Source organism: Melanotaenia boesemani, chromosome 19 (assembly GCF_017639745.1).
Source record: "Melanotaenia boesemani isolate fMelBoe1 chromosome 19, fMelBoe1.pri, whole genome shotgun sequence".
In the NCBI taxonomy this organism is placed as follows: domain Eukaryota; kingdom Metazoa; phylum Chordata; class Actinopteri; order Atheriniformes; family Melanotaeniidae; genus Melanotaenia; species Melanotaenia boesemani.
In genome coordinates this window covers 17,109,454-17,129,469 of record NC_055700.1, presented here as the reverse complement: position 1 = coordinate 17,129,469, position 20,016 = coordinate 17,109,454, and the positions used below count along the sequence as shown (strand labels likewise).

Sequence of the window (20,016 nt, the reverse complement as noted above, 5' to 3'; positions counted from 1 at the left end):
TGTCAAAGTGTTGAGTAAATAGGCAGCATTAGAAATAACATGAAGAGCGTCTCTCCTTTAAGGAAGATGTATCACAGCAAGGCCATAGGTTTCTTCATTTGGGCTTTGGTCCTCAGTTCCTCAGTAATGGCAAAGATGTTATAGTAAAGAATAATGGAATGAAGTTGCATTATGAGACATGACTCTACTAAGCCTCTGGATTACAAGAGCTGTACATGTTTTGACTGTTGATGTCAGATCTGTCATCAGATTTAATTCAGTTTTTCTTGTGCACGCTGTGTGTGTTTTGCATTCGACAGCATGCTCTCAGACTCATGGCGTTCGGACAGATCTACAAGGTGTTAGAGATGGAGCCTCTCCCCTCAAATAAACCATCACAGAAATATCCTTGGTCCGATAAAGAAGGTGTGTAGCCTCAATGCCTCCCTGCCGGTTTGCTTCTGCTCTGTCTTCTGTGTCAGCCTGTTTTTTTCTCTATTAACACCTTTTTTTTATTTCAGTCTGCGTCTGCATGTGCTTAATTATCTGTCTTTTCAGTCAATCAGTCTGCAGTATAAGTTTTTAATATTTCTCTCGTAAAAGGGTGTAGTAAGATATTAGAAATTAGTGACAGTATGTGTGTCAGAGATGAGTTTGTTAAATGTTCTGACATCCCATTTCTGCTTTTATTTGTTTTTCTGCACACAGCCCCTGACAGCATTGTTAATGAAGCTGACAAATTAAGCAGCACAAAAATACCCTTAAGGATGACAGGCTGTGCACCGTTTAATATTTGCATCCTCTTTCTTCTTATTATTTTTTTATTTATTTATTTTTGCTTTCTCTGTTCTTTTGTGACTGGTGTCACACCAAGGACATGGCAGCCTTGGTAAAATCGCTATAAGTCGTGCACAGACCACAGCAGTGCAGGAATATTTCTGCTTTTGATCACTTAGGAGACTCTAGGAAATCTTATAAGATATTGAGCTGGCACATTTCCAAAGTCATGAAGGACAATGAAAATCCACTCCGGCCTTTTTGGTATTTCATGATTCTGATGTGGAAAATTGCCAGAGCATTTACAGATTAAGGTGCATGTTAGAAAGGAGCTTATATGTCTTTCTCGTTGTTTGACTGTTTGCTGGTCTGCCTGTCAGTTCTGTTTATCTTGTCTGTGAGTTTGTCCATCTCTCTGTTAGCTTGCTCCCGTGTAGTTTGTTTTCCGTAGCATTGCATTTCAGTGTTCCTGTCATGCCTTTTCTACCTTTGTGTATCCTAACATAAACAACTCTTTGTGATTGATTTTTAACTCTCACTGTTGGCTGCATCCCTTGTGTATAGGTTTAGGTCTGAAGAGGCCATACGAGGATGGGGCAATGGATGACAAGGACCTCATCAAGAAGATGAAGAGAAATCTTAGAAAAGGTAAAGCAATATCATAATGTGCCTTTTATGTTTCCTGCATCTAATTAATTTTTAAGGTCAGAAAGAAGAGAGGTGATTGAATCCAGAGCACAGATATATACATCTATACCGTCTTCCAGAAAGTTTCATTTATCTTCTGTTATTTTTACAAATTGGCATGACACTAAAAGATGGAAGAAATCATTTTCTCTCAAACCAGCTTTGCTTCTCTTTCCTTTCTCTCTGTATTTTCTAGTATTTTTTGTTACCGTCTTCTTTCCTTTCAAACCCCTCTCAGTCCCCTGAGGCAAATCGATAGTATTGATTGCTAACATTTTAGCAGGCCACCCAACCATCCCCAGCTCTCTCTTCATACAAGCAGAAGAAGAACCACACCTTATTGACACAGAGAGGAATTTGTAGATATTGGCAAACAAGATGAAAGTGATTTAAGTAGAAAGAAAATAGAAAGCCGCCTTTATTCATCATGAAAACTGCCGGCCAAAGTGAAAGCTTGGAGAATATGATTTATCATCTACATTATCTTTGAATTTGTCCAGTCTGTCCAATTCCATCTGCATAATTGTTACACACTACAAACTACCTTTAAATCTTCTCTAATTTGTTCTGCTTTTCCTGAGAAATTCTCCCATCTCTTCTCACTGCAGTCCTGGACAATAAAGCCATAGACTCCAACCAGCCAATGAACGCCCTGATGCGCTTGAACCAGATCCGGCCGGGGCTGCAGTATCGCCTGCTGTCCCAGTCGGGGCCGGTTCACGCTCCGGTCTTCACCATGTCTGTGGACCTGGATGGAACCATTTATGAAGCATCTGGATCCTCAAAGAAAACAGCCAAGCTCCATGTTGCCGTCAAGGTAAGGTGATCAATGAAAAAGGAAGTGAAGCAAATCCAATTTATGTGCATCTAACAGGGAAATATTGGCTAACTACCTAGTCTGCTAGCAGTTTTCATTCAGCCTTTTTTATTATGATGAAGGCTGAAATTTCCCATTTACATAAATATTGAGATCCTTCATATTTGTTTAAAGCAGGTCTTCTTGGAAATAGCTCAAAAGGCTTGGCACTCCTTTCCTGGGAAGACACACACACTCTGGAGTAGTTTTTCAGTCAGGGTTGCTCCAGATTTTCTGAATTAAGTTTTTGCTCTAACCTTACTAATCTATAAGCTCATTGACACAGAAAACCATGATGCTGCCATCACCATGCTTGACAGTTGGAGTTGTAACCAAAAAGTCTTGCAAACCAGCTGCTTTCCTCCATACACACTGTTGTGAATTTTAACCAAATCATACTTGGTAATCTTTGTTTTGTCAACTTAGAGCAGGGCTACTCAATTCATTCCTATGATGGCCGCAATCCTACAGGTTTTCAGTGTTTCCTTGTACTAACACACCTGACTCATATTAATGAGTCATTGTGCAAAAAAGGACAATTTGCAGGACTGAACTGAATAAACCTGGCTTAGAAAATTATTAAGGCACCTTTTGACAAATTCCCAGCTAACTGTCATTAGCCTTTTAGTAAGGAAAGGCTACAGTCTTGCAATCTAACTACAATAAGCCTGATAGATGGGGTGCAACTTTGGATCTTCTTCAGTGGTCTTTGGGTTTTTCGTTTGATTTTACTCAGTTTGGTTGCAGTTTTTGCCATTTTTAATGTTACATTAATTTAATTATGAGTTCCAATGCTGTAAGAGCGAAAGCACACATATTAATATTTTTCTGCGTATATACTTCTTTTTATTCCATTTCTGTCATATTTTCTGGCGTCTAACTCATTGCACAGCTTCGACTTAAACTCCACAAAAGTCATATCAAAATGTGTGTCTCTATTGGGAGAAGTGTACTTTGACTTTTGCTTTACAAAAGTCTTAGAGTTTTTGAGAAAATTGCAAAAAAATCTGCCATTTTTATCCCATTGAAATAATTTTTTGCTGAAATGATTGCAAAACCCATTCCACTTTAGAGCCCTATACCACAAGTGTACTTAAACATAGAGACTCGTTTAGTTGTAAACAGATCATGAAAGATGAGACTTTTAATGTCTGAAAAGGACATTTTGATATCTTTTACTGTTTTGACACAATCACAGTTTTATGCAAAAACCAAATTGCCCCACAGAACCTCTCCACTCTGATGTGTTACATCATGCACTCTAAATCTGGCCCTCAGAATTATTTAGAAGATTTCTCAAACTTCTCTCACGCCCACAGTTCTCTCTGTACCTACACAGATTATATATCAAAACATAGGCTTCCAACCAATATAACCATCACTGCCACTGGCCTCACGGTTTTCTGTCAAATCACCTCACAGTTCAGGGTGCCCCCACTTCTGGCTCCATTCACTTGTGTTTTTTTCCTCAGCTTTTCTCGTCAACTTTGGAGGTGGGGGTGTTTATAACTTGACATAAAAACTTTATAGACAACCGTAGAATGACAAAAATGACGTCTGTGTGTTTGGCAAACCCTTATGTTGCTTATGGTTCAAGAATTTTTTTGCGTAGATTGACTGTTTGTTTGAGGGGTTCACCAAGCCATAAATCAGCTGAGAGCTCAGACTTTGTCTGTTTCTGAGAGACTCTGCCGGCAGACAATATCTCTGTCGTCATAGCAACGCCAACCAGCAGGCTGAGTCGTGTATGTAACACTGGACTCACACCTCCCAGAAACAATAACATATCAGTAACGGATCAGAGCAACAGGGTGCATTTAACAAACCACCCACAGTTTTTCTTGGTTTAGTATTAACATCAGTGATTCAGGTTTGATAATCCAGCTTTTAATGATGATTTTGTGCAGTTTTATGCAGAATTCAGCAGAAAGTAGCTGCACTGGAACCCATCAAAATTTCTTGAGAAGTTGTCTAATTCTCTTCCTCCTCAGATCTGTGTATTGACAGTTTAATCCCTGAGGTCTAAGAGCAATTCTCTAAACTTAATGGTTTGGTTATTAATCTTAGACTAAGATTTCCATTGAATTCAGTTACATTTTGATAGACCGAACAACTCAACACTGATTAAACCAGTTTTAAGCTGTCTTTCACAATTGTTTAATGATTAATGAGTAGAAAGTCTGTGTCATAACTTTTAGTCTGAAAACGTTCTATATGAACTACACATAACAGACGTTAGAAATGGTTAACAATTTTTATTTTATAAACCTTTGTATATTGTCTGGATACCTGAAGAATATTCTAAACAGCAGCTGCTGACAAACCTGTGTTAAACTGCGTGTATGTTTCCATGCCTGTTTGTGTTTTGGTGTGTGTGAGGAATGATAAAGGGTGGGCAAATCCATGTAATCCCAAAGTGGTTGTGAACAAAGAGTCTCTCCAGTCCACAGAGCTGGGATAATCTGTTACCCTCTCCATTCCCATAAAAGGCTCATTCTCCCAGACACTCCCCATTTTCTATTCTCCTTCTCACTTTCTTGCTCTTGACTGTTGACCTTTTCATCTCTCTTTCCCTCTCACACACTCCCTCACCAGAGTGACGGGTTAAGCACCTGTTTGGGTCAGAAACTTGTCATTCTGCTTCGCTCCCCTGCCTGGATATTTTTGCAAGCCACTTTGCCAAGCAACAGCGACACGTGTGACTCCATATAGCGTGTGAATTGTGATTTACTGTTTGATTATGGAGTGAATTATACTGGATTGTGCCACTTAAATACGTACACTGCAGTATGTCTCCTGACTCTTTAATGTAAATGTTCTCAATAAGGTTTTTGTTGTTTTTGGAAACCCACGTGTTTATTTCCGTGACATGTTGCGCCATCTTTTAAACCTCATCATTTTCTTCTCTCTGAAGGTCCTCCAGGCGATGGGTTACCCAACGGGTTTTGACTCAGATCTGGACCCCATGAGCTCGGACGAGAAGTCAGACGGTGAAGGGAAAAGTGAGACGTCCTCACACTCTAGCAATAACCCAACACACTCCTCAGATGGTTCCAACACGCTGGAGGTGAGCATTGAGAAACATGGTCATCCTAATGTGTCCTATCATATTTAAGAGAGTTTTTAAATGTCAGCATGCTTTGGCTAAAAAAAAATAAAAAAATAAACAAAAACAAGCTAAAGATGTTCATTAAAACTGTAAGATGATCAATGTGTTGGGTTGTTTAACTGTCATTACAGTATAAAGTCTGAAAATAAAACCACAGACTTATTTTAAGTAATCACATTAAGAAAAACTTAAAGGCAACGTTGTTAATCAAAGGAATGAAAGTCTAAATATCTTCTTAGAAATCATTTAATAATTTATTTATATGAATTAAATTTATTTCAAGCCTTAAAAAGTGATGCAAAATCCTTTTTAGCTTCAGGATATTTAGTCTCATTTTCTTAAATGTTGTGAGGTCTTCACCGTCATGCTCTGCTAATGTCACTTTAAGCTTGTGACTTTTTTTCATATCATGTTTCATCTCCCAGGTTTACTGTCAAATTTCTAATAAAACTCAAAAGTCTATTTAAATGCATGAACTTTTCAATCCCCAGGTGCGAACTCAGGGCCCCATACTGACAGCAAGCGGGAAGAATCCCGTGATGGAGCTAAACGAGAAGAGACGAGGCCTCAAATACGAGCTCATCTCTGAAAGCGGAGGCAGCCACGACAAACGCTTTGTGATGGAGGTAAGAGCATCATGTCCATGGAAAAATAAAGTATCTGAGTAAAGGGTTTTTCTTCTTATATGTACTTGCACAGCTGTGCACTCAAGCCATGAGAGAAACACACACAGTGGCTGAAGCACACAATCAGAAACAAGCTGGTCACCCAGCAGAGTCAATCAGTCAACCAGGTTTCCGAGGCAGGCCTGTTCTCTGTGGGGTGTGTTGTTTTCCAACACGCCTGGCTGCTCCATCGCTCTGCTGATTGATTAGCAGGCCTGCTTGACAGCAGGACATCACTAAACAAGCTGTCCTGCTTGGAGAAGCTCACAGGCTGACTCACCGATTACGGATAAACACACTCTTTTGTACAGCTCTACCGTGTGATTGTTAGATTTAGTAGAGCGGTGGGTTAAAAAAGCAAGACCACCAAGAGAAAAGGCTAGAACAATAGAAAGTTAATTAGGGGTGAAATCACTATGTCTCCAAAGTACAAAGGGTTCATTTTTGTAACTCTAATCAGAAAATGTGTTTTATATTTATTGTTTTCTGTGTGCATAGGTGGAGGTTGATGGGCAGAAGTTTCGTGGGGCAGGTCCCAACAAAAAGGTAGCAAAAGCCAGCGCTGCTCTAGCAGCTCTGGAAAAGCTCTTCTCTGGTCCCAACGCAGCTGCTAACAAGAAGAAGAAAATATTGCCTCAGGTAAATAAACGCACTCTTAAACAGTGCATACCAGACACTCCAGCAAACTACCAAACCAACCTTTTTATTTAACTTTTGAGAGCCAACGATGATTATATGAAAACAAGGCGAACAATCCATCCACAGTGTTCAACCATTGGTAATCAATAACAAAGTGTTTAATATGTTTTCACAAGTTTGGCAGATCAATGCTTTGCTATTACCACCGCTCGTTCACTTATTCTGTCAATAAGCAGCCGTGCTTAAATATTCAGGCAGAAACGATATGTATTTCTGCTTCCTGCTGCTGTGTCATGGTCTTATGACACAACATGTAACACACATATAATCTATGTATGTAACCATGTTCAGACTAAAGGAGCTCTGGCCGCGGCAGCAGCAGCCTCAGCAGTCGCAGCACAGGTAGCCAGAGGAAGAGGAAGAGCAGCCCTTGCAAGAGGAGCCTTCGTCAGTGCAGCAGCACCTGGATATGTCACACCAGGTAGATTGATAGTTTGTGTTGTATTTTTGGCTCAGGAAATGTGTATTCTATACATATTATAGGATGATAATACATTATATGCATTTTAGCTTTAATGTAAAGATCAATGTGTATGTGTATGTGTATGTGATGGTTTTCTGTATTCTCCATTTCTTTATAATCCTATTGTACCATCTGAGTTTCTTTTCTCCTGTACAGAATTCCTGCACCTAAACATCTCCTATATTTGACATCATGGTTTCTGCAGTCTCTGCATTTTCTTTTAGTTTTCTTCAATGCTCTTGACATTTTCCTCTGCTGTGGGCTGCTTGCTCGTTTCTCTGTGGCAAATAAATAAGCATCCTGACCCTTAAGTCATATTTGAAATATCACAGCCTTTCACAGCTATCCCACAGCAGCACACAGGACAAGAGAAAGTCATCACCTTAATGTTGTTGACATGTTTGTTTCTGAATTTTACTCATTTTTCAGTAGCTGAATCTACGCTTTCGTTTTGCATGTTGTTCATGTCTGTCTTGTTTACGAAGGAGAAAAACACCCACCGCTATCTGCTAGCTGTCTGCTAGGATTCAGGACTGCCAAATATACTGAATATGGTGAAAGGTATAGCCTGGAATCAAACCGGTGCTGGATTGAATTATACCTGTAACCTCTTTCCCAACAGGCTTTGGGACACCGTATGGCTACAGCCCCGCTGCAGCAGCTGCTCCTGCTTACGGTACGTGCTTCTTCTTCTACTTCTTCCCTTAGCCTTTCACCCTCCTTTTCTATCTGCAACCTTCCTCGCTCCCTAACTATTCCTGGCTAGATTAATGAGTCTGCAGTAAGTTTATCCTCCAACGTCCAACCCAACTTTTCTGCTTTTTTTTTTTTTGCATCAGTTTCTCTCCTTTTTCTTAAATTCCCTGAATCCAATTTTAATAATCTTTTAGGGTTTGATATTTATCTACTTTAAAAAAAATATTTGGCTCATTTCTGGTCTTTTTTAAAAAAAAAAAACATTTATTCACTTCTTATTTCTCAGTCTGCTTGCTGCTTTCACTCCCACATCTCTCATGTTTGGACCACCTTTCAGTCAGTAAATTATCATCGTCCATCTCAAGCTCTGATTTAAAACCCTTGCTAAAACTTGCATTCCTCTGCACTCACATGCATTTGATAAAAACTGAATAGAGCAGAAGGCTTCATAGGAGAATAACCACCTCTGACCCAATAACTAGTCAACCTGCTTGCACTGTTATCCTTTTCCACTGCAGCACAGCTCCTATGTGTTCCTGTCCTTGTCCATGTCATCATAAATGGGCACCTAGACACACACAAAATAAGACATTTACAGGTTGAGATCTTTACTTGTCCTTGACCTTTACCGGTATTGGCATTGGAGAAAAATTTACTCCATCCATCTCACTGTCACGCACACACACCATCTAATTAACTTCAACAGACTCAGCCTTGTTTCGGGCGTGTACACATGTAGCATTCGGAGGCGTCTGTCCTTCATTCAGCCTTGGCTTTGAATGGGTCTTATGTGCTTGGAGAAACTGGTCTGAGGCCCCCACATAGGGATTTAGTACCCCTCCGAGAATCCTGCAGCGCTGAATATGAAGCACTAGTTTGGGTGCTACAGAGGTTTTTCATGTAATTGAGACAGTTGAAATATTCTGCATTTACTGGCGTGTTCATGCGCCACATGTTAGTTAAAAAATGTTCAGTAGTTTGCTTCATAACCAACCACTGAGTTACAAAGTAAATAAACAGGTGATTAAATGTCCTGCATCTTGTACAGAGATGACTCTGCATAAAACGTGCAGATCTGCCATGATACTCATCAGCACGTATCCCAGCTTGTATAGCTGAACCGTAACCCTCTACACATCAGTAAAAAGTCAAGTTAGTTCATGTTGTTTGAAATAGATAAGCATGAGAGCTGGAATTACAGTCAGACTAAGGTTTAGAATGAAACGATTCACCCTCGCAGTTTGTGACAACGTAGGCTGTTTGATCCACGTTCAGGCCTTGCTCTGCTGGTTTCTGTTACTGCCAACATATAATCACATTTCAGACAAATGGCAGCCATTGCAGCATATATTTAACTGCTGTTGCTGTCAAAAATCAACATGTTCTTCTTTTTATTTTCAGTTGCCGGAGCATTGCTCTTATTTATTTTTATCTTTTGCACTGAATGTGTTTCGTATAATAAATCCACTTTTAAATGAACCAGAAAACCTTTAAAAAAGCACCTAACTCTAGAAAGGATGCAAGTCACCTGCAGCTTAAATCAGAGAGGAGGACAAATAAATGAAAACTGAATCATAATTTTGCATATTTTGTTTCCTGCATTTTGACTGTGCTCTGCTTTGAATGTTCTTAAAGGCAACTATGAGGAAATCCTCCTCCTGAGATTATAAAATCCATCAAACAAACAACGACAACTTTACAAAGACGGGTGCAACAGCTTCAACCTGTTTAACTTGCAGTGGCTGCATGCATTCATTGTCCCAGTGAAACAGTAGCTTATCACCGTCTGCTCAGTTCTAGTTTGAACTTGTTAGCTCGACTAATAGTTTGACTGCTCCTGATTTTTGTTGATCAGCATGTTCCTGATCACAGAAGTTAATTCTCAGAAGACGTCAAACTCAAGTCCGGTCTTTCTCTTTTCCTTTAACTCTCCTCTCCCTCTTCTTCAGCTCATCTAACCACTAATGAGCACTGTTACCGTGTGTGCATACATTCCTGCTTGTTCTCACACACTTACACCTCCCCCTTTGGGAGCCCTGCTTGTCTGGAGCGAGGTGTTTGTTGGACATACCAGTAGCATAGTGTGGTACAGTAAGGAGAGAGACTCTCTCATTTATTTCTTTTCTTTTTGTTGCTCAGGACTCATGCAGAGCTATGCTCTTCTCATGTCTCCCCTCTAGGTTTGCCCAAGAGAATGCTTCTGTTGCCTGTCATGAAAGTGCCCGCCTACCCCGTCCCCCACTACCACTTCTTTTAGCACAGGAGACACACGCACCAAACACAGCCAGCCTTTATTTCTTTTATAAGAAGGGAAATTCAGTTTGATTTAGTTTTTCTACATAATGAATGATGGGGAAATGATTAAGGGCTTGAGCTAAATATTTGTAAAAAAAGCTTTTGTTTTTTCTTTTGCTTTCTTTTTGTTTGTTGTTTATAAAAACTTTTATGAATATAAAAACTGCAGGTCTGAGTTCTTAAGTATAAAAAACTTGAAGAATTTGTACTGTGAATTGTTACCTCAGTCTTTGAGTCTAAATTATATACATCAGCATTTTGCTATTTTGTTCATTCTTTGCTAAGAAGAGGATTTTCCTTTGCAATATGACGACACACAACTTATATTCTATGTATAAAGAAAGTGAGAATGTGAGCTGTGTGGAGGATGTATAGGAATCTATAATGCTGAAAATGAAATAAAGTTTATCTCCTATTAAAGCTGAACAGTGCCTGCTTTCAGCTGATAGGAGACTCGATGCAGAGGCACCTAGTGGTTTGGTTTGATTTGTACTCTTCAGTTGTGTTTGTAGAGATTTAGTCATTTAAAACCCACAGAAAAATGCAGCCACACATCAAGCTTTCAGTTCACCTTCCCTGCACCTCAGCAGCTCTCATCCGTTTGACCTGCAGCTCATACAGCAGATTTCCAGGGCAAAAACTTAATTCTGTGAGATCCTCCATGTTGCACTAAGCGGCATTGCTCTCCTGTACAGTATGTTAAACATGTTCTGCTCATACAGCATTAAAAATCATTTTTGCCTTGATAGTCATGTTCTCAAAAAAACAGGAAAAAGTCACTTGATGTTTATATGTCCTCATTTTTTTTTTATTTTAGTATCATTGCTGTATTTTTTGTGTGCACATGTTTTTTTATTTATTTATTGTTTTGTGCCAGATCCAAATTAGTTACAGAAACCAGGGCAGAAAACTAGTCCTCTCTAAATAGTGCTAGTACTGACTAGTTATAGTTGGTAAAAATAACTTCACCTGGCTAAAGACAACACTCAGCAGACAAGTGAAAGGTCAGGGCATGGCAGTTATATAGACCCTTCATCACACCTCGGTCATCCAGCAAGTGATCGATAACCACTCTGATGACGTCTCCATGGTTACAGCTATGAGGCGCAGCCATTGGATAAGAGGACCAATGGTTGGTTGAGCTCTATTAAGTTATCAAACATTTAAAGTTATATTTTTCTGCATCAGTTTCACTTCAATCTCACACGATTGAAGGTGTGTTTTTCCACCTGTGTGCTGTTCTTTTTTCTTTTTAAGTAAAACTTTTGGTCTTGTTTTGTCAGTATTTAGCTGTCTCATCTTTATTTTGCACATTTATGGCTAAATTCCAAAGTCTGCTTAAGTGAATATTTATAAGTCTTTCTGCTCCTTATGTGTCCATAAATTATTTGCTTTAAAGTTTTAATAGTTTAACATTTACAGAACTTCATTTCCTGGAGTTTGAGCGGATTAGCTCAACTTGATAAAGAACCTGTAAGTTGGGGGAAACGTCTAACCTGGCCAAGCTGGGGATCCTTTGAGACAGAGATTTTAATTATTTAAAGAAGTACATTAAGATACCTAAATACTTCACTCTACATTTCCAGTGATGCCTCACAAACTGCTGTTTTTAGTTTAAACCTCCAAGCTGAAAAAGTTCCTGCATCTTTCCAACCCAAGTTCAAGGTGGTAACAAAAAAAAACGATATCATAAATGTCTCAGACAGCAAGGACCTAAATATCATGTAGTTTCCTGATTTGCCGACAGACCTAATCATCTTGAAAATTAGGTTTTGTTTTATTGTGGATGAACGTAATGCATTTGCTTGTTACTAATTGAAGCAATCTATTCAAGTTGTTATGATTTAATGCTTTCATTTTGGGTGTATTAATCAAGAGAGTATGCATCATTGTGGCTGAACTGAAAAATAAAAAATACAATATTCCCTGTAAAAACCCTCCTATATGATTGCACTGAACATTTTCCATTTGCCTTTTTATGCAGGAAACCAAAGCACTACGTGAGAATTTACACATTTTCTACCAAAGTTAAAATAGCATATGAAATTTTAAAGAAAACTGATCCTGATCCACATCAATGCTTCTTCCCTCCATGAAGTTTAATGTAATTTAGCTGAGAAACAACAGCACTGATCACAGCTCAATTCTGCCTCGGCCTAAAGAGTCAGTGCTTTACATGTGATGTAGTTTGAGTCTGCTGCATTCAGATAGAACCAGGTGAGCCGTTTCCCCTCATCTGCAGACTGTTTGCTAAACTAAGCCGGCTGTGGCCTCATCTTTCTATCAGTTTTTGATTAAAAGGAACATAATTTACGTCTGAGAATGATTAAGTGTTGCTTTGATTTAATGTGTTTACTGGGGTGTACAAATCAGGAGTGTTTGCATCATTATAGTGGATTTGTAAAAAAAAAAAAAAAAAAATTTGTAAAACATTAATCGCATCATCTTTCTTTCTCTTTGCTCTTCATCGCTGCAGGTGGTCTGTTTATCGACAATCCTTTCTACCAGCCACGTACCATCGCTCCCTTTATCATCCACCTGGGTCCCCAGGATCTCTTCTCTGACTTCTAAAAGCAGTGACTTGTCGGATACACTCTTCACACTTTACCTGTCTGTACACACAGGGCACCTGGCTGCACACACCTGTTTTTTTCCGTCTGTCCAAGTGGGCCGCCTCTCTGTCCCAGCTGATGGATTAATTTCCAGATTCAAAGCAGTTTCGGTTTGATATGTCCTCTGACCTGCTGATCGAGAAAGCACAGAGCTCCTCTCTCTGCTTCCTCCTCGCTCCACCCAGATTATCCTCCCCAGAGGAGAGCAACTTTACTCAAAGCAATACTCGGATTTTACGAGAAACACTCAGCCGAGACTGTACAAGAACAGGCTGGACTTTGGTCTTTCTTATAGCAATACACCTGAACTCGTCTATTTACTTGAGAAGATGTGAATGTCCGACGGAGTTTTACTCAACACAGCATTGCAATAGCTGATTTTGATTGTATATTCAATCTATGTGTGTGTACGTGTGGCTATAACATGACTATATACACATGAGTACGGTGTATTTCTATAACGTGTTGACAATAATATTAATATATGATGATGTATTTATGTAAATACTCCAAAGTATAATTGTTGTTATAAATTATTTTAGAATTATAAAGTGAAATGTAACTGTAATATCACAGTATAGCTTTCTTCCAATTTTATATACACTGAGCAAGTGAAGCTAGTTCTAGAGGATGCAATATTATATTTGGTATTCCTATTAACCTGTGCTAGTAGACTATTAATGCTTCCTACTTTCCTTCCTTCTTCCTTTCCTCTGTCTCTGATGTCTTTCTGAGCACACAGTCTGCAGCCTGAGGTCCGTTTCCACGGCCCGGTCCAGACATGCTCACTGCTAAACACATTCGTAACCTAATCACACACTTTTTTCCTGTCAGAAAGCACATTTTCTATAGTCTCACTGCTGGCAGGGAATACTGTTGTTACAAATGCTGTGTGTGTATAGTACATGTATGCTCTTATGGTCACACTCTTCCCTCTATCATTAACAACTATCAACACAGAACAGCCATCAGCTCCATCCTCGCCTGCCTTATAGGGTCCAAAAGCACAGCTCCCCGGGTACCCCTCCTTCCTGCACACACACACACACTTCAGTCTCCTTCTCTATGGCTTTTCAACACTGTTTGGCGATGATGCTGCTGGTGGAGGAAATGGTTTTACTGTGGAAAAAGCACAAACTACTGGCAGAGTAACTGAACATGCAAAGCTTGGTAAAACGATGGACTTGGATTGGAGATCTTAGCATGCAGCGATGTGTTTCTAGCTTGGATTGATGATTCAGGTCCAGTCTCAGCTCTTCACTTCGGCCTCATGTTGCCTTACAAAGAACAAGATTAACACTACCAATGTGGTGTTTGTTACTCAGCATCAGAATTGATATACAGAGAGAAGACGTTGCATACTTGGCCACACCACAAGATTTCTTCTATTATTGTGGAATGTATTCTGGTATCTGTGAATAATTAGTAGTTCACTGTGTGGTGGGACTCTTATCTGTTTACCCTGCCATAACACATATTGAACTTGTGTATACATAGTGATTAAATTAATAACTTATTCCATTAAAATCTTAAGTGCTTTCATCAAGTACGTTTGCATCAGCAGTGTAGATGTAGACCTCCCCCAACGCTGTGTTTACGTCCTTCTGGGAGCTTTTTATCGCTGTTGTTTTCAGTTTTAAAAGAGATGAAACATCAGTCTGCAGAGGCAAAAATCGAAGGGAATGTGCATCATAGGGCTTTGATTCTTCTCACATTCACCTTGATCTGGGCGCTGGTTTTGATCTATGGAGCTTTGATTTAACAGGAATGACACCTGAGAAAGAGGTGATAGACACACAAAGCCTTTAAAGTCAATTTTTATAGACAGTAAGCTAGAGTTTGTGACACCAAGGAGCTGATGAAAAGGCCTTTGCAGGTTTAGTAAAGATGGAATGATAAAATTGTTGCATTAAGTTGTAATTGAGAGACGAGGGTTAACGGAAGGATGGTGTTCACCTCCTACTCATCTAATCTGTGTAGAAAGCCAGTAATTTCATTTTCTAGCATTCATAGCACAGCATTCAGATCTGAGACTTTTTTTAATGTTTTTTTGTTTGTTTGTTTTTTGTTTCCTGCACAGTATCTCAAGCTGTTCATTTTGGTTTTCCACCAAATAACAGAGCAGCAGCAGAGCATTGGTGCTTGTCTCTAAAAGTCTGAACCAGAGTCCAGACCAGAGTGAAGAGTTGCTTTAACTCTTCGTTCTTGTGTGGAATTCACATGCAGGTGAATAACTTGGCGCTCCGCTGTGTCAAAACAGATTTTTCCTTTTTTTTAAACCAGCTTCCTCTCTCTGCCCCCAGTTCTCTCAGTCCAGATGGCCCACATTAATAAGGCAGACAGTCATACCTCAGTGAGCAACCTTTTCATTTCCCTTCAGACTGAACAGACACGAAGGAGGAGTCACCCTGACTGTTGACCCTGTCCTCGGTGTGTTGGCCGTACAACCGCGTGCAAAGGACGGGCGGCGAAGCGGGAGTGCAGATAAACACCGTCGGTCTAAAACTGGCACAGGCTGTCTGATGGGAATGTGCAGGACGTGGCTCATCCGCAGTCGGAGACAGTGTTAATTTACTGGGAGTTGTCTCCTGGTTAGGCACAAATCCCATGTGTGTTTCTTGTTAGAGCTTATAGTGATGTGTGAGGCTGATTAAAACCCATTTATTAATCTGACAATTTGATGGGGAATTAAAAATTAAATTTTTGTGTTTTAAAGTAAATATGCAGTAATGATTTAGGGAAACGATGAAAAGATGGACATTTAAACACTGTATCCTCCATCAAGGCATCTGCTCTATTTTACAGTTTCATGACATTCGAGTTAGTAATTTCTGTGCAGTAGCAGTAATCTGGTATAGTTAAGTTAAAAGTGGGCTGAGGAGTGGGCTCATTTATCTGGCCAGAAAGATCATATTCCACCTAAAAGCAGCATCATGGTGCCCATGTAGTCCATGAATGTAGGCCACACAGACTGATATATATGTGTTGAGAGCTTCTCTTAAGTGTAGTGGGTGTGCCCCATTTAAGGATGTTGTTCCCTGAACATTAACACTGTCCACACACACACAGACACACACACACAAACACCACCTCTCGGCTTGCGTTTAGCAAAACAAAAACTACACTAGTAAATCCAAAAAGCACAAAACGCACATAAGCAATACACCCACTCATCGTACTCAGGGCCACCTGACACACACATATGCAAATGGACCATCAGACACACACACAAGCACACTCATAATCACATATAGATATGTTTTTGTTGAACAGCCAAGCACACTGAGATAATTTGACTTTCTTTGCTCAGTTGATTGTACATTTGAGTGCAATGTGAGTCACAAGCTGTTGGACCTTTTGTTGTTTGAGAATTGTTGCCCTGTCTAGCTGAGAAAATGCATCCCCCACCTACTCCATTTAATATCATGGTGCTTTATGAATGCTGCCTGTAGCACTGTACACAATGGATCTTTGCTGGGAGGAAATGGGGAGGAAAATCTTTTTCTGGGAACACATGCGGGAGCTTTAGATGATGCAATATGTTCAGTAATTAAAGTTCAGATTTCTTCTCCCCCCCCCAGTATCATCAGATTCTACTTGGAAGCAAATTTTCCTAAACCTCCTCATCTTCATGCCAGGCTGAGGGTCACAAAGAGCAGCTAACGATGCAGGGATGCACTTTTTTTCTGCAAGATGGGATTTTACCAAACACCGAAGAGTCTAACAGCTTAGTTGTAGAGTTGAGAAACCTTAGAGGATCTGATCCTCAACCTCTACACAGTTATGTATTCTAGTGGAGATGTTTGGATTAAACTCCTGTCTCTGCATGAAAGCAGTTGCTCATTATTTCTATTAGCACAAAAAAAAGTTGAAGATTAAGTACCAAATTTGTCTGGACCCAGAGTCGTCCTGAGCTCTGCAGAGCAGCAGAAATAGATCCCGGCTCACGTTTCGACTGACGTAGCGAAGGTAACCAGACTAACTGCTGAGCACGTCGTTTTCTCTGGGTGTGTGTGTGCATCTGTGATGGAGGGGGTGGTGGTGTGGATGTTTCACACTCATAGGCACGCACTCATATACACACAATATTGCAGTCATATTGAGCATGTTGCATACTTGCTGGTCCTGATCCACAGGTTGTTGATGCCCTCCTGATGAATGATCAAAGCATTTTGGTTGGGAATGTACACTGTTGCTATAGTGATTGTCTGAGTAGAATGTATTTACTCATAGAAAGAGTAAACTTGCTTTATTTTGCTTTTTTTTTCGTAGAGAAGCATATATACAGAATATATGGCTAAATACATATATACACCTATATATCTTTTGAACTGCCTGTGTGTGCGGGTTATTTGGGGCGCATCTACCTTAATGAGATTCTTATTTGTTTCCCCCCTTTTTTTAATTTTCATTAATGCTGTTTTGACAAACGTAGTGTCTTCTGAGTGTTTAGTTTTTACTGTAAATATCTTTTTTTTTATTTAAGACAAAAAGGGGATAAACAAAACACTGTTTTATGATGCTGCCTATGAATTTATGACGTGATATCTGTTCGCAGAGTCCATTAAATTATCAAAGTTGTGAAATGTTATAAAATCGTACTTAACAGTGGCCACTGACAATGAATGATGAGGGTCATTTGAACTCGCTGTGTTTGATCGGTAGCAACATTCACTGCAGTGACGATCTGTGGTTGTCACTGTACCTGACATAACCTATGCTTGATGAACTGAAAATAAACCTGAGAAAGTGCAAAACAAACCAGAATGCTCTGAAACTCTGTGAAAGACGTGTGTTCAAGTAAAAGTGTGGCGTGCAAAGATTTTGGTTTTTGTTGAAAATGTGCTAATATTGGGAATGCTTGTGTGAATCTAGACAAATTATGAAACAATATAATAAGAAATGATATATGCTCATAAGCTTTTCTTATTATTAAAAAGTACTTTCAGTGACTAAACCTAACCAGGAAGCCTTAACCTCAATGTACAAAAGCGAAGAACAGGAGCTAATTTTAACAAACTATCACTTTTTTCTAACTCAAACCATTTAAGTTTGATACTTAAACCTAAACAAATAAGAAAAAGTTTTGTAACTTGCACCCTCCAACTATCTTATGTAGACTTTGTTGCTCTTGTGCAAGTTGGAAATTCACATGTATGATATTTCAAAGATCAAGTGGATAGAAATGATCTACTTTAAGTGTGTTAACAATATAGAATTAAACTATACTGAATTATATTTTAATTCTGAATATATTAATTCTCAAAGGCAAACCACATTGTCTCATTAAAAATAATTAAAGAAAACAATTAAAAAAGATTAAATTAAAAATCAGTTGAGAAACTATTGGGAATTTATTGGTGTAGCAAAGAGACAAGTGTGGGCCAGAGATCCCTAGCTTGGCAATAACAGACCTAATATAGCATGTAGCATCGGCAGCTAACAGATGTGAACTCTCGGTAGATAACGTGACTGGATCAGGGGTGCAGAGAAGGTTCCTCACAGCAACATGTCCAGGATTACACCATCTGTCATCAACAAACACACAAAATTTCCTCGACTCCCGAAAATGTGCTGGTGTATTTAAAATTTCTTTTTAGCTTTCTGTCTTAATGCTCTGTCTGCTAGTATATTCTGAAAGTTGTATATAGAGGAAGAAAATAAAACTATGTAAGCCTCATCCTCCTTTCTTTCCACTTTGCTCCTTCATCTGGGACACCTCTATAACTTGTCTAGATTTAGGGTCTTATTCCAGGCATTACCTCGGCTTTAGAAAACACAGCAAGCTTCTCCAGTATGTAAACAACTTTCCCCTTAATCCCCCAGCCACAAGTACCAGTAGAAATCACTGTAAGGAGGTAGCATCAACACCATGATTTTTTAATCTGTGCTCTTATATTAAAAAGTGAAGTAGAAGATACAAAGAAAGACAAAATATGAGCAGAGCTGCTGCAACAAGCTACCATGTCATTGTAATCAGGATATCAGTAAAATCAAAAGTCTGCACAAATAAATGCTAAAAAAAAAAAAAGCTTATAAAATGCTTTTAGACAATTATGCATGAATAAATAGATGTTTAGGGATCTACATTAATGATGTAATTTAAAACCACCAGTTATCAGAAATATTATAGATACATGTTTTCACTGTACATACATATAATGAAATACTTGTTGCTTTGTAAGCCTTGTAACAGTGCTGCACATTTTTGTATCAACCTAAATCCTAATTTTCTAGGTGCAGTTCCTAAATGTTTATTTTGGCTTGGTTTTAATGTGGAATTAGGATAAATTTTCATTACTGGTCCAGCTTGAATTCTCCACCCTGCTAAAGCTACATTCTAACACCTGATATTGATAGTAACTGGGTCATTAGGAGTCAATGAGTAATAATTGGCAAGTTTGTTTAAGAGTTTCAGCACATAGTGGTTCAACCGTAAGAGCTGTCAGTCGTCTTCCGAGCAGCACTGCTGATGGCTGAGTCTCCAGCGAGTATCCAGTGACATCTCCAGCATTCAACACCATCAGCACACAGCCACGGCTGCCAATCATCCTGCCAAGCAATGACTGTTTGTGCATGTGTATGTGTGTGTTTTCCGAGAGGCAACAACTGAAGGAAACTGAGGAAAAACAAACAAGACAAAGTGGAAGAAACCTAATCTGACCAGATGATGACACTTATCCTGTCAAATGAAACCCTTCTCAGTTGCCTTCAAGGCATCAAGTCACACTTTAAGCTCACTTTTTTATACAGTTTTCCCCTCTAGAGTGACAAAAAATAGGCCACTTAGACAGAAGTGCAGAAAATGTGAGTGTAATAATCACACTGGACGCCAGCTCTTATCAACAAAGTGAAAAACTAAACACAACTAAAGAGCCATCTGCTGTAAATGGTCCTGCAAAAGTCAAGAAGGATGCGGGCGATGAAAAAGATGAACAGAAGCAGAAATATCAGATCGCATTTTGGTGAAAGAACTGATCTGTGTCCCTTCTCTCATGGTCACATTACATTTCCTAATCTCAGCGTTATGTCCACTAATCTGGGAAACTAATCAGACACAGTATACTGGAGGCATCTGTGAGCTCAGAGCAGCGACTTGCGCCACAGGGCTATAAATGACTGTGGACTGCTGACAAATTTTTAGGGACGACCTGTATTTTGTTACAGCAAGAAACAAG

General features: G+C 39.3%; 1 protein-coding gene across 5 annotated transcripts in view; it reads left to right on the top strand.

Moving 5' to 3' along the window:
• Positions 1-16,439, top strand: part of LOC121630137 (spermatid perinuclear RNA binding protein) — a 73,103-nt gene extending 56,664 nt beyond the window's left edge. For 4 of the 5 annotated variants that reach the window (XM_041970236.1, XM_041970234.1, XM_041970238.1 and 1 more), the window contains 9 exons: positions 300-405; positions 1,321-1,404; positions 2,052-2,260; positions 5,214-5,366; positions 5,900-6,034; positions 6,572-6,712; positions 7,064-7,193; positions 7,858-7,911; positions 12,703-16,439. In XM_041970236.1, the coding sequence (XP_041826170.1) occupies positions 300-405; positions 1,321-1,404; positions 2,052-2,260; positions 5,214-5,366; positions 5,900-6,034; positions 6,572-6,712; positions 7,064-7,193; positions 7,858-7,911; positions 12,703-12,797 (1,107 nt within the window). In that variant the 3' untranslated portion in view covers positions 12,798-16,439. Of the gene's footprint in view, positions 1-299; positions 406-1,320; positions 1,405-2,051; positions 2,261-5,213; positions 5,367-5,899; positions 6,035-6,571; positions 6,713-7,063; positions 7,194-7,857; positions 7,912-10,111; positions 10,695-12,702 lie in introns of those variants that run through there. The other variant, XM_041970239.1, reaches the window with a different exon arrangement.
• The last annotated feature ends 3,577 nt before the right edge of the window (positions 16,440-20,016 follow it).